Genomic DNA, 13,760 nt, shown 5'->3' with positions numbered 1-13,760 from the left:
GTGAAAATTTATCAAAGCAGCCCTCTTCTACATTGGCAATATGGCTTTTACAGTTTTACCACAGCTAAGTGTTCCGACAGAATGTATGGATCAAGTTGGTAGAATGTTCGCATGAAATCCGATGATTCACGGAGCCCCTCGCGTAACAATTTTCATCCTTCATTCTGTCCGCGCATTAGTAAGAATCTGCCGTAGATTCCGTGCACAGCATTTATCTATTTGTTCATCTGGTCAAATTCTCCGCAAATATTTCACCAATGAAACTCCTGACTTCTGACAACAAGAAAAAACTTCGAAAGCCTTTGCTAGAAATTCCGCGCACAATTTCGCGGGAAACGTTCGTTATCCTCAAATATTAAAGACTCATTGCTAACAATGAGCCATTGCGCTACGCAAGCATCCCATAATGCATTTTCAGACAGTCTGAAATCAATTATGGTTAATCCGTAGAAGTTTACTGTTTGGATTGTCGCCTGGATATCTTGCCTTCCTCGCGAAGGCTCATTGTTAGCAATTAGTCTTTAAAATTATTGCTAGTTTCGAAACGTTTACAAACAAATGTTGCCAAGTGCTGTCATAGACGAGAATGATGCAACCCAAACTGTAGGGACTGACTCACAACTCGTTCATTATACCTCTTTCCATATCAGAAACCTTCGATGAGATTTGAGACACCAAGATTAGGGTTAGGATACAAAGGATATCTAGACGTAATCTGCATAATTTAACAATAGGGTGTTGTACAAAACGACAGGGTAGGAAGTCAGTAATATGTGTCCAACTCTATGCAAACTTAAAGCTGACGTGCTTACAGGGACGCCTGCACAATATTAGGGCAGGAGGGGCAGTGTTGGTGCCGACGGCAAATCGTTGAATTTTTCTATTAACATAATCGAGCATTTCTAGGTGGGAGGGGGGCGAAGGTGGGGTAACATAATAAAATAGTAACTTGAATATGTGCCACCCATACAGCTGGGTTTTTTACCATCAAAGATTCTAAACATAAAGAAAATGCTGACGATATTATCCATAAATGAAAATAGTTATTAAATGGCCTTGTCACTCACTATTCACAATATTTGGTTTTGTAAAAATTATGGCTGTTATAAATGGGCTGGTTGTAAAATTTTGATTGCCCGCTAAGTTTTTATACCGATTTATCCTCCTTAGGTTCCTAGAGTACTTCGGAGGGAACACGTCGTTTGTTTATCATTTATTATCTTTGTCGCTCTCCCTCTTGTGGTTGACCTTATCACAGACAAACTTTTTATCCTTTGCATTTTTGTGCTGGTGTTACTATCTTTCTAATATTTTCTAATAAATATTAACATAACGAGAGTGGTCAAAGTGGTCATAGATTATCGATAAGATCCTATAGTATTTTCTTATATTTCAGGGCACTTTTAGTCCCCTCTGCCCCTCCTCGAAGAGGGCAGGAGGGGCAGCTGCCCCTCCAGTCCCTCTGTCTAGGCACCCCTGCGTGCATACCCTCTGACAAGAAACCTCGTGGGTTCTCAGAAACCTGGAGGAGACTAATGATTCCTCTTGGCCTGACGTCAAATCACTTAGTTCTCAGTTGTCTCTCATTCGCGGGCATGTTGATGACATCCCCCTCTGGCCTACCACATTGTCAGAATCTTCTCCATAGAAGGCAGGCAGTAATTGATGTATACGTATTGCACGATTCGTGGAATTTATACGAATATTTTTCTTCTGAAAGCAGGAAGAATAGAATGGACAGAAAAGTACTACATGTTTTCGACTCTATTGATGCCCTCATTCGCTAAAGAATTTTACGCAAGAAAAGCTAATTGATAAACTAAAACCCTTTAGGAAGTTTAATGCATCCGACATCTGTTCTTGAACACGGTGGTGACTTCCCACCTGAGAACTGACAATTATGACAAAAATAGCCACTACGAGCACTAAGTGTAAATTAACCGTAAGCTTATCGGTCATAAATATCGGGACTGGAATTGAAAATAATATTTACTAGGAAAAGTCCTTTTAAAAGAGCTATACTGTTAGTCAACAAAACACCTTGCGTTGAAGGTATAATCGAATCGGCCAGGAAAGCAAAAACTAGCGTACTAAGGGGCGGGAATGTGAGCAAAAAGTAGTGTACTTCAAAAAAAGAGACGATCTTAAGGGAACTATGGCTGATTTAGGGGCGCCATCGTGCTACAGGTTCAATTAATCAGTGGCAGTGAAACTGCCCTAGGTTTATTCTAAACATATGAACTACACAAGCAACAATACAAATGGAATTGTGACATCACAGGGTACGTGAACTGCTCCATTTCTTTACGGTTAAATGCCCAGTAAACTGGAACAGATAGTGGTTTGATTTTTAAAATAATAGAAATTAAAACGATCTACTAACAAAACATTAAACACAATTGATTACGTCCAAATGCTTTTCGTTTATTATTCAAGTGAGGCCGATATCAGCTGAAAGGTTGTTTGCATCGAAGTCCTAGTATTCCTCCTGTTCATCGCCGAGACCTTCGCCTTCCTCGGGAGCTGCAAATCCGTCCTAAAGGGAATAATTTCGTTACTTCAGAACGCGAGAAGAAATATGAACATAGAGACTTCATAGAGACACATTGTGCGGTGAATTAGCTGATAAATTTGGTGCTGGTGGAGCCAGAGATACTCAATTAAAACTAAGGGCCAGTCCCCATGGCTTCAAAAGATTATTGTCTTCTTTGATCAGCTAATTCTTGTGGATGAAAATATATCAATAAAAATTTCCACAAACATTTGATACAAAGAATTTTCAATGTGGTTTTGATTTTCAACTTTAATTGACAGAACGTATCAAGGACGTTTTATCTCGTTTTAACAACCCAAAGAAGAATTTTGTTATATTGTGGAGTTTAACTTTGGTGTGTGTATAAATGAATAAGAACTACAACTCAACCTCTTTGCGGCTTTCGCAAGCAAGTTTTTGTTTCTGTTCAGTTTCACCCTGTTGAAACAACTATTGAACAATATTGTGGAAATTATGTTTCGCGTATTGTTAGGCTCTTCGCAAACTGACACTGCAATATTTTCATAAAGTGGATAACCCGGAGGTTTAACGATATACAATAACTTTTAAAGCATAGTTACTTTGCCTTTATTTGTAACTTTCGAAATACCCCGGTGAACATTGTAGATCTGTTTCCTTTGAAAGAATGGGAGAAACTTTCATTGTGGAAGAGATATTGTGGAAGCGAACAAACAGTTGTATTTTCTGACGTGTCCACAATTCATATCTCTTCATCCTTGGTTAAAATTTTCAAGAAATTCTGAAAATTTCCCAGTTTAAGCTTAAGGGTCTAAAACGGTTCTTGGACCAATCTTGCTTTTCATTCAAATATCTAATTGAAAGATAGATAAATTGAGAGTGAGGTACCTTAACATCCAACCCCTCTCTTCTAATATCGAAATAGGACTCCCTATTAATTTTCACTTTTGACAAAACAGCTTTCTTCGCCCTACAGGTTTTCTCTTGAGAAAAACATCCAGCAATTCAAATGAAGAAGAAAACTATTAATCGACCTATTTTTGTGTGCATATTAAAGGCACTATGTCTAGTCAGTTTACACAAGGCTTTGCAGCGAGTTTTTGATCGAGAAAACATTGAGAATTAGCCGATTGGATACGTAACAATAGGTCTATTGTATAGTCCAACCAATGGGAGATTAAATGGGCGGCGAAATGCATCGGGACATCTGCCTTCAGCAGCAAACTAGAAGAGAAGGCTAGACCCTTCTAGATTTTCGAAAAAAAATATAAAATGAAACAATCAAAATGCAGCTCACCTCAGTTGCATAAAGAATCTGTAAAATACGCTGATTGGTGTCTGACTCCCCGTCCGCCTCTTGGCACAAGACCTCTATATCCCGTAATTTTCCAAAGTAGAAATCCCTTTCTTTCTCTAGGCCTTCTATAGTGACTCTTAGCTCTGCCATCTATAGAAGAAAGTTGCAACATAAAATGAGACACACAGCACTGATTTTGTCAATATCACGAAAACAACATGAATGAAAAAGGTATATGTAAATGATTTCAAAAGTCCGCCTTAATCTCTTAACTTTAAAAGAGGATACTTCTGTTTTATCTGCAAATAGCTATGCTCCATCTTGAAATAGAGAAAACTAATTTGAATTACTAATTTGAATAATCATGAATTTTTGATGGAATATCTTTTTCGGTTCTGGATCCTTTCTGCTGCCCTTACAATAATTTTATCTATATACTAATATTTTTAGCACACTCACCTGTCCTGTTAGTTCGCCGATCTGCTCATCGTTGACATCATTTCTCGTGGGTGTCTGGTTCTTCTGCGGGGCAGCTCGACCTGCCGATGGTGCTGCAGGTGAAGTGCGTGTTTGCATTGGTTTAGCTACCGGTGCCCGCTTCGGGGCAGGCGCACGAGTAGCCCCTACTGGCTTTCTTGCAGATACTAAAATATGAACAGACGTAGTGACCTTCAAAGAGCAGAAACACGTGGTTAGGACAACACTGCTGCACTGTTAGTACATGTACACAAACAGCTAGACTCTAGGACCCACAACAACAGAGTTTTAAATACAAGCGATGAGAAATAAAACACAGGTTATATTGAGGCCCTGATTTTGAACATGGTTAGTGATCGTCCAGTTGTATCTTTAATGAAGGAGTTACGGTAATATCTTTCCCACAGGTAGAAAAGTGACACAACAATATCACGATTAAAATGTAGGTGCATGTGAATAAACAAAACTGAAAATAAGCACAAGGCAGTGCTAGAATTTGCAACAAATTAAAACACAGACATATAGAAAAAGGCAGGGTACAAAATATCTGGCTAGAACAATGAAAAATCATTAAAGGACACAAAGGATGGTTACTAAATGCTTTCAGCTGGAGTCTAAACACACAAACTAGGGAAATAGTTATCAAAAATTTAACTGCAGAACATGTAACAAAGGAGATGAATGGCTTTTTTTACTTATGATGTTTTGCCTTTCTTATACTGGAGTGTTAAACACACATTCACAGCCAAGAAACCAGGCATGACTACAGTTTGATAAAATACAAAATAAACAAAACTAATGTGTGCCATACAAAATGCATAGAAAGCACTAGCCTAGAAATGGAAATTAATGGAATGAAAAGAAGAATAGAAATGTATTTAGAAAAAGTAGCATCAACAAATGCACGCTTTGAGCTGTATCTGTTGCTTTAGTAAAACAACGTTTGGGACAGACCCTCAAAAAGTGGAATGCAAGGAAGGCCTACATCCATTTCTACTCTGACAACAATCTCTTTTAAACTTAAGTCTTCTCAAAATCATAATCATATACTGCTCGCTGCTTGCAAAGCTTGGAAAGAATTTCAACAAAACATCTACATTTCTGGATGAAATGAAATATTTACCAATCAAGCTACTTTCAAAACCATTCAACTATTTGTAAGAAATATTGCCACCCAATAGTAATATGTCAGGACAGTCTTACCTCCTGTAGCTATGCCAGATGGTTTCTTTGCGATTGACAATCCAGCTGGTCCACAACCTGATGGGTCAACACCACCTCGTGCCTTCACAGCATCGTATTCCCCACCTGCATAGTTGGCATCAAAGAATTTTTTGAACCACTGGCAAAATTCAAAGTTGTCCTGAAACTTGCCTTTTACTAGCCTTTCCACTGGGATAACCTAATGAAATTGATCAAATCACTGTTTAAGGTTCTGATTTGAAAGATTTGTAATATAATAATTCCAAAACAGTTTCATGCCAACAAATGTTTAAAGATTGTTATCAAGTGTTGGGACTCTTTATTGTGCTAACTGCAATTCAACTAACGCTGAAATCATAATCTATTTAGAAAAGTCCATTGATAAGAATCATTGCTAGTTTTGCTCAATACTGCTTTAAGGAGCTGTAATTTTAAAATGAAAGGACTGAACAGTATGACATATTAAATACCCACAAACAAGCTAATAATTGCTGTATGCCTACACTTTTTAATGCAGTAAAATTCTTCCTTTTTGGCAATCCCTCACTTGTACTGTTCCAAATATATTGACTTGTGAGTACAAATATAATGCTTTCTCAAAGCCCCCTGAATTTCAAGTATATCATTCAGCCATTAAAGGATTACCAATTTTCCTCTACTTTTTAGAGCGACCAGAAATTGGTGATCCAGAAATGGTGGTGTAAATTGACTACTTACAAAAGCAGCATTGTTAACTGCTCATCAAAAAGATAGAAAATGAAGTATGGAACACAAATAAACAGAAAAAAAGGAGGAAAAAAATAGCTGTTATGGACACAAACAGGCTGCAAATAGAACAGAACCACATTCTTTATCACAACTGGGGCTGGAGATTGTATTCAAGTAAGTTCATCAGAAAGATACCTTTTTATACATTGATGATAACAAATTCATAACTATCTTATCAAAAACAAATTTGGTTTTTTGTTTATTTTAGAGATCATAAACATGCTAGGTGCTCGATCAATCAAACCCCTAAAACGTTCTAGGTGCATATGGAGGCACTTGATCAAGCGCAAGGCCTGTATGAAAGTAATTTTACAATGTTTTGTTGTAGGAAAACTTACAAGTAAATGATAAATATATATCTCTTTGAAAAAATGCTACATGGTGTTCCTCATGTAATATGGCATGAAATCAGTAATTTCTTCAACTTCTTCTTCAGTGGCAGGCTTGTTGCAGACGTCAGCAGTCATTAGCCTCCAATCATCTTTCCTATCTGTTTTTCTCAGAAACAAACTCAATTTTGTTCAATCAATTGGATGCCCTGTAGTTGAGAATCTGAAGATATGTTGGTCTCTGTCTGCCATGATCTTTCTTGCCCATGTTCTCTCTTTTAATGTCGGCTTTAATGTCATCACAGCTCTTTCAATGTTGGCTTTTCTATATATATATATGGCCAACAAATGACATCTGCCTTTCTCATATAATTCAGAAAAGTTCTATTTTGACATCAGCTCTTCTCAAAGCTTCTTCATTTGAAACTTTTTGAATTCATGATATTCTCAACATCCTGTGTAGAGACCACACCTATGCTGCCATGATTTTCTTCTCTATCTCTTTGCTTATGGTCTCACACCCACAAAGAATGAGTGATCAGACATATGTTTTCAAGATCATTATTTTAGTTTTCATTTAGATGAATTTATCTTTCATTATTGAATGCATATTGTAAAATCCAGCTTTTGCCATAGCGATCCTTTTCTTAATTTCAGGAAGACACAGATTTCTATTGGTTTGAAGTCGCTGACTTCAACATCTAGTTTCGTAACTACAGTTTGGTCCCAGTAGAAGTGTCTTGTGATGTGTCAGTCCTTTCGATCTAGGCCGAGTCTGTCCGATATTTTTGAAGCAGTCTGTTATGTTCAACCCTATTGAATGCTTGGTAGGAATCCTTCATTTTGATTGTTCATTCAATCATCATACACAGTGTAAAGATGGTATTCCTAGTTCTTTTATCTACTACAAATCCAAACTGATTGTCTGAAATATCTAGTCTTAGCTTACTTCTCATTCATTGCATCAAAACTCCAAGTAATATATAATTTTGTGACAGCTCATCAGACTTAGTGCCCTGTGCATATGGCAGTCAGTTGCACCCTTATTTTTGGCAGCATTATACATTATAAAACAACTGCATTATTAAATTCATGTATATAATACTTGAAAAACAGATAATATAGTAACACAAAACTAAAAAGTAAATAAGATGGTAAAGGAATAAAAATAAGATGAAGGCATGAAAAAAAACTAGAATAAGACAAAAATGGAAACATACTTTATCAATGCCACATTTTTTGAATCCATTTTGCAGTATTTTCCAGTTTTGAATAAATTCATGTTCTAATTTAGCATCAAATTTTACTTTTTTCATGGGAACACAATCTATAAACAAAATATAAACAAATTATAATGACAAAAGGAAGTGTGAGAAGGTGATATGTTTGTTGTAAGGGTGGCTTCATGTGGAACATAGAAATCAGCAGTCCACCTGTTGTTTAAGACGCAGTTATCACATGGTGTTAGTGGCATGCTGGTGATGAAACCGCAGGGGCAAGGGGGTTGGGGGAGGGTCGAAATTCTGCCCCTAATTTAGCTATTTCAAATTGTCCTTCAAAGGTTTGGAAATGTGAAGAAAATTCCAAGAGCTCTGGAGCATGCCAATCTATATTGATCTATTGTCAGCTTACTAAAAAACCTTCAAAAGAGGGGAGATGGGGTAGTCTGGTAATCCCCCTGCTGGCACGCCACTGCTGTGATCAAACTGAGAAAAATGACCAAGAATTTCTCAATAAGCTACTCATCTACTATCTAAAAAACTAGATTTTTAGATAGCAAATAGTTGTTTAGCAGAAGACAAAACATTATTAATAATTTTTCTTCACATCTGCCAATGATGTTCTTTAATTATGTTTACATTCTGATGTGCTACTTCTCTCTCTGCTATTAATGATGAGAATCCTTATCTGTTATCAAAATTAAAAATTCATACTGAAAAAAGTACAAAAAGTACAAAATGAATAATTACAAGCAGTAAGTTTAATACTCTCAAAAAGATGCATTAAATTTTTGTCTTAGTTTTGGCAAATGCATTGTGATTAAAACTTACTTTAAACATAATATCAGTCAAATCATTTAACCAGAAGATTGGAATTGAAAATAAGAATACCAATAACATACTTACTTTCAAATAACATGTCCAAAAATTGACAATAAGCAGCACCTGAAAATGAAACAATAATCATTAATATTGCCGAAATACAATTTAAGAAAATAAAGGCAAAAGATAGGCTTCACATCAAAAATAATTTTGAAATATGTTTGTTTAATTAAGCAATTCAACTTTTTTGCATGACCAGCAAAAGCATTGTTTGCTAAGAATATTATCATAATGTACTAATAAGAAATCTGTATCAAATTATTATTAATGACATTTATTTGCATGAAAATTTTCATATATTTTTCTGTTGTTCTGCAGCAATGCTTTGTGTCATTGATTTTACAACCTAATACAGTCATGTGTAAAAGTTTAAAACCCCATCAAAACAAGATTTCTTGTTTTTAAAAACCATCTTAATACACAACTTAAAATTTTAAAATAAAGAACAATCTAGTTTCCAAACTTGGGATAAATTAACAGCTGCTATCCTGAACATAAATATATATATATATGTGTTACTAACAGCATTAATAAAAAAGAGTTTTTTCAGATTCCTATAAGTTATCACAATACCTGTATTTAACTGAAAAAATTATTGTAAATTGCAAGTAGATCTTGAATTGCTGTATAAAGGTACAACGGCATGGAATATGATGTTTGGGTGTTGATGACGGACAAAGTGACAGCCAGATAAATACTGGAGTCAGGCCTTGTGAGGAGAGGTGCTCGACATGATTGATTACAAGAGAGCCTTCAGCGTTTTAAAAACTATTTGTAATTAACATTGGGTAATAACGAAAAATGGTAAAGTTAACTGTCAAATTACTTGGATAATGTATGTAAAGAAATTTCCCCCTCAGCTACATTAAGTGCATGACCACAGCAGGTTTCATTTCTCAAACTTCCATAGACAAACCATATTTTCATGAAGTAATTGCCTTAGAAAAATGGTCTTTTTTGGTAGTGCGAATGCAAAATCAACTGTGGAATTTGCTACGTTCAAGTCATGGGGAAAGGAGGGCATAATTGGTTTCAAAACCAAAGAAATAAACGACAGTCACAAGTATATGGTACAAATTGAGCTGAATGTATTGAAGGAAATTCAGTGCCACCCAAATTGCAAAGGGCCTGCGAGTAAAGCCATGATGGCCTATATTGATGGAACATCATATGTTTCTAAGTTCAACGTGATATGTCATCTTCAGGGAAAGGCTCATGCAATTGCCATTTCATTAGAACAAAGAAAACCAGCAGATGAAAGAGTTTCAAAAAGTGGCTGTATGACCTCAATGGAAAGAAAAGATGTTCGGCAGATTTCTATCTTGGCATCTGTGGATCATGCTGCGCAAGAGGCTTATCGGAAAATGCTTTTAACAGCAAATGAATTAGCCAGCACGCCCTCAATGCCATTGAAACATTTTGAAGTCCTATTCAAATGCCAACGCCTGAGCAGGGTTCGCCTTATCAGAGGGAAAACTGATAGCTAGCCACTCTTGTTGTTAGTATGTGTATTACATAGCTAATGCCATTCGAGAAAAAGTTGCTGTAATACTGGAATCGAGTGACTTTATTTCAGTACTAACAGATGGAACTCAAGCAAGAAAGATTCAGAAAGAAAAAGAATTGGTGCTTGTTAGAACTGTTAGAAACGGTATTCCTGTGTACTTTGTTACATCTCTGATAGAGATAGCAAACTATGGAGGTGCTAATACTAATGCTATTGAAAAGGCTGCTGATGATGTTTTTGTAAAGCAATATCGTCTTGATAATGATTTCTATGTCAACTCATTGGTTGCTGGTACTGCTGATGGGGCAAGTGTGATTTTGGTGTTTACAAAGGGATTTTAACCCAATTTTAATCTACAAGGCCTTGGTTCATTGTGCGAATCACAGAATTGAGCTGGCTGTCAAAGAGTCCTTGACATCTGCATACTTTGAAGACATTGATAGGTTTTACCAACAAAATCTTAAGCTGCTCAAGAAATCAGCTCATATTGCGTCATCACTGGAAGCTGCTGTAGCAGCTATGGGAATTTTCACGGTGCTCTCCCAAAAATTACAGGAACAAGATTTATCAGCCATAAGAAAAGAGGATTTGCAAGATTCTTGCATATGGTCTGTTTTTATTACACACTATGAAAATGCAGTGGCTGACAATTAAAATAAGACAGAAACAATTACTAAAATTAAAACGTTATTGACAAAATTCAAAAGCATTAAAGTATTGTATAAAGTATGCAGTTACTTGGAGATAATTGAAAAAGTCAGTCCAATTTCCCTGGTATTTGAAGCAGAGAATCTGCTTCCATGTGGAGTTTAGCCAAATGTTATGATTGCAATAGAAGGTCGCAGAGAGCTGATAGATGTAAGCAATCAAAATGAAGTCCCCACCGAAAGCAACTTAAGGTATTTTCAATAAATGAAATAGGAGGTGCATCAGAACCCCCAAACATTTACCTTTCAAAGGATTATGAAAGATCAGGCCATGAGAGAAGAAAGGATTCAAATAAACAGTTTGTCACAGAAATTGCTTTCCAGAGATGCAATGGGATGGTGGAGACTTTTGTGTCCCAGAAGCAGTTAAATCAACTGCCAGTAAACTTGAAAGATTGCTAAAAGATAGATTTAGCGACTTTACACAGAACATTTATAAAAGCACACAGGGGTTGATCCTCAATACTGGTAGCTTGATGATAAGACCTTTGGAGACCAGCAGATCACTGAATTGTCTAATCACTTTGAAATGCCATTTTCAGAAAAAGGTTTCTTCCGAAGTAAAGCACTTATAGAGTGGAAGAGTTTTAAAAGAATTGTGTCAAAGTTGTTGCCTGTAAATTTTTAGTTTAAAAGTGGTATATAAGTCAGTATATAAGTGCTGGAGTCCTAAAATTTTTTTACGCTTTTTTCATATTTAGTAGACATGAAAATTCTGACTTTCTTGGCACGATAAAGCAAAGAATACAAAAGCAAGGTACAAAAATTGTGACCTTTGATGAAATTCAAAATGGCAGCCATACAGCAAATTTACTTAAACTATGATATTAATTTGAAAGTGTGGAAACTTAGCTAATATAATTGATAATGGTATGAAATTTTAGGAAAGTTCATTTTGAAGCAATATTTATAATCATGATATAAAAATGAACAATATATAAATGAGAGTTTCTGGATTTATTTATTTGCTGAACTGATATCGAGATATATCCAGCAAAAATATTTTTGATTCCAGGATAGATGTTCAACACTTTTAAAGGTGTGGTTTTTGAAAATTTTCAAGGAGCCAAACCATCGTTCTCTGTGGTTGAACAGTATATATCCTTTTTAATAAGCACAGTCTTTTTAAAAACAGGATATCATTCTGCTCTTTGCCTCCCAATTTATGCAAAGTCTAAAGAATTAGTTCAATCCAGATTAGAAAGTTTGTGATGGATTCATTAACCTTGCAATACGATTCCCTTACCTCAGTTGCAGCCATGCATAATCAACATGAAGTATATTCAATATTCATTTATCAACATATACATTTCCGTTGTAAATCATGTTGCACAAGTCAAACTTAGATTTAGTGTCTCTGGGCAAAATTTACAAACTTTTCACTCTGGAGTTGAATCATCATATCATCATATGGATAAATTTATTTTAAAAAACAAGAAAAGTCTAGAAACTTTCACTGTTACCTTTTAGAGTGGATGAAACCAGTCTAGGAAGCCTATTTCAAAGTATTTTTAGATAATAGACTAATTATGGATGGATAACAAAGAAACTGAATAGGGCCTAAAAGTTACTAACCCTAGATAGAGAGGGAACTTGGCACACACTTGTGACGAAGCATGCATGGACCATGATTAAAATTTCTTGAATTTTGAAAAAATCCATTAGAGGAATACAATACAAAAAAAATCCAGCTGTCAAATTTCATGAGTCATAAGTTAAAAACATAATTTCCTATAACAAAAATGCAAGCAGTTTATGAAAAAAGAATAAATCATTTCTTACGGATTTTACATTTATTACACAAGTCAACTGCTATTCAAACTGGTTAGGGAGTTTTAACCAATCAAGCGGAAGGGATGGTCTGAAGCAGCCAGCAATCAATCTTCTTTAGTAAAAAGAATAATCTTTTTTGTTATTTTCCTCCTCAGTGTGAGAAATTACACAGACGGGCTTCGGAAACGGGTTTTAGGGAACATAGCTTAAATAATGCATCAAAGACAAAGTAAATGCAAGTTTAATTTGAAAAGCTTAGATAAAATGAATAAAGTACAAAATATAATAAGGCCAACAAATAAGCTCGACAAAATGTACGGTAAGAGCTCACCGGTGCATAACTGCTCGACTTTTTGGAAAGATGTTACTAGTGATTCGTTTATCCATGCTAGCATTTCATGTCTACTAAGATTTTCGGACGTAGCACTGGTGCTGTAGACATTAACAGCCATCTTTATTTGCAGCGAGTAGGAACTTCAACACCCTTGTACTTCTGGCCTAAGCAACAAGCGCGCCACCCTGATGACGCTGCTGATAAGGCTCCCGCACAGCTGCAGTGCCAAGTTGCGCAGCAGGGAATAGAAGAATCAATCGAGGCAACCTCTTGTATTCTTAAAGATTGCAGGTGTATTTATTGCATCATGCTGTATTTAAAGGCGCTTACCTTTCCATTTTTGTTGTTATCTTTGAAATTTTCAATACATAATTTACTTTGCGAAGTTTCTGGTTTTGGTAAAAATTATTCTTGTAACACAAATTTTAGAAGAGTTTTTCAGATCATCCTTACATTTTTTATGTTGAAAATTCAAGATTCTTGTAAAATATTTCTCTGTAAAGCTTTCCTTTACTTTTCATGATAGTCCAAACACTGTATGATAAAAGTTCAGAAATCAGGGCTATTTCCCAAGGCAATGTATAGGAGCGATATTATGTAGCAGGAATTGCCGTGGTTCCTTCCCTGTTTCCTGTAACTTCATCGTGATGATACTTCGAGTTTTATTTAACGTACAGAGAACACAGAGCCAGGGAAAGACAGTATGTTGACTGTTGATTTCTGAGCTGAACTGAACTGAACTGGCTGAAAT

General features: G+C 35.8%; 1 protein-coding gene and 1 pseudogene across 4 annotated transcripts; one reads left to right on the top strand and one right to left on the bottom strand.

Annotated features, from left to right (window-relative positions):
* Positions 1-1,755: 1,755 nt before the first annotated feature.
* On the bottom strand, positions 1,756-13,205 carry LOC135688804 (microtubule-associated protein RP/EB family member 1). 4 transcript variants are annotated; one of them, XM_065205819.2, is made up of 8 exons: positions 13,007-13,205; positions 8,713-8,751; positions 7,807-7,913; positions 5,490-5,688; positions 4,269-4,453; positions 3,810-3,959; positions 2,924-2,983; positions 1,756-2,536 (listed from the first exon to the last, which is right to left on the bottom strand). In XM_065205819.2, the coding sequence occupies exons 1-8, from the start codon at positions 13,125-13,127 to the stop codon at positions 2,477-2,479; spliced, it is 921 nt and encodes a 306-aa protein (XP_065061891.1). In that variant the 5' UTR covers positions 13,128-13,205; the 3' UTR covers positions 1,756-2,476. The 4 variants fall into 4 exon arrangements, with proteins under 4 accessions (XP_065061891.1, XP_065061892.1, XP_065061894.1 ...); XM_065205820.2 differs by having other exon boundaries at positions 2,924-2,971; XM_065205822.2 differs by lacking the exon at positions 2,924-2,983 and adding an exon at positions 3,115-3,169 and having other exon boundaries at positions 13,007-13,204.
* On the top strand, positions 9,636-10,827 carry LOC148959522 (uncharacterized; annotated as a pseudogene).
* Positions 13,206-13,760: the final 555 nt, after the last annotated feature.

Source organism: Rhopilema esculentum, chromosome 9, assembly GCF_057945365.1.
Source record: "Rhopilema esculentum isolate cy_ngs chromosome 9, ASM5794536v1, whole genome shotgun sequence".
NCBI lineage: Eukaryota > Metazoa > Cnidaria > Scyphozoa > Rhizostomeae > Rhizostomatidae > Rhopilema > Rhopilema esculentum.
Note: the sequence above shows the minus strand (reverse complement) of the source record. Positions and strands in the feature narration are given on the sequence as shown.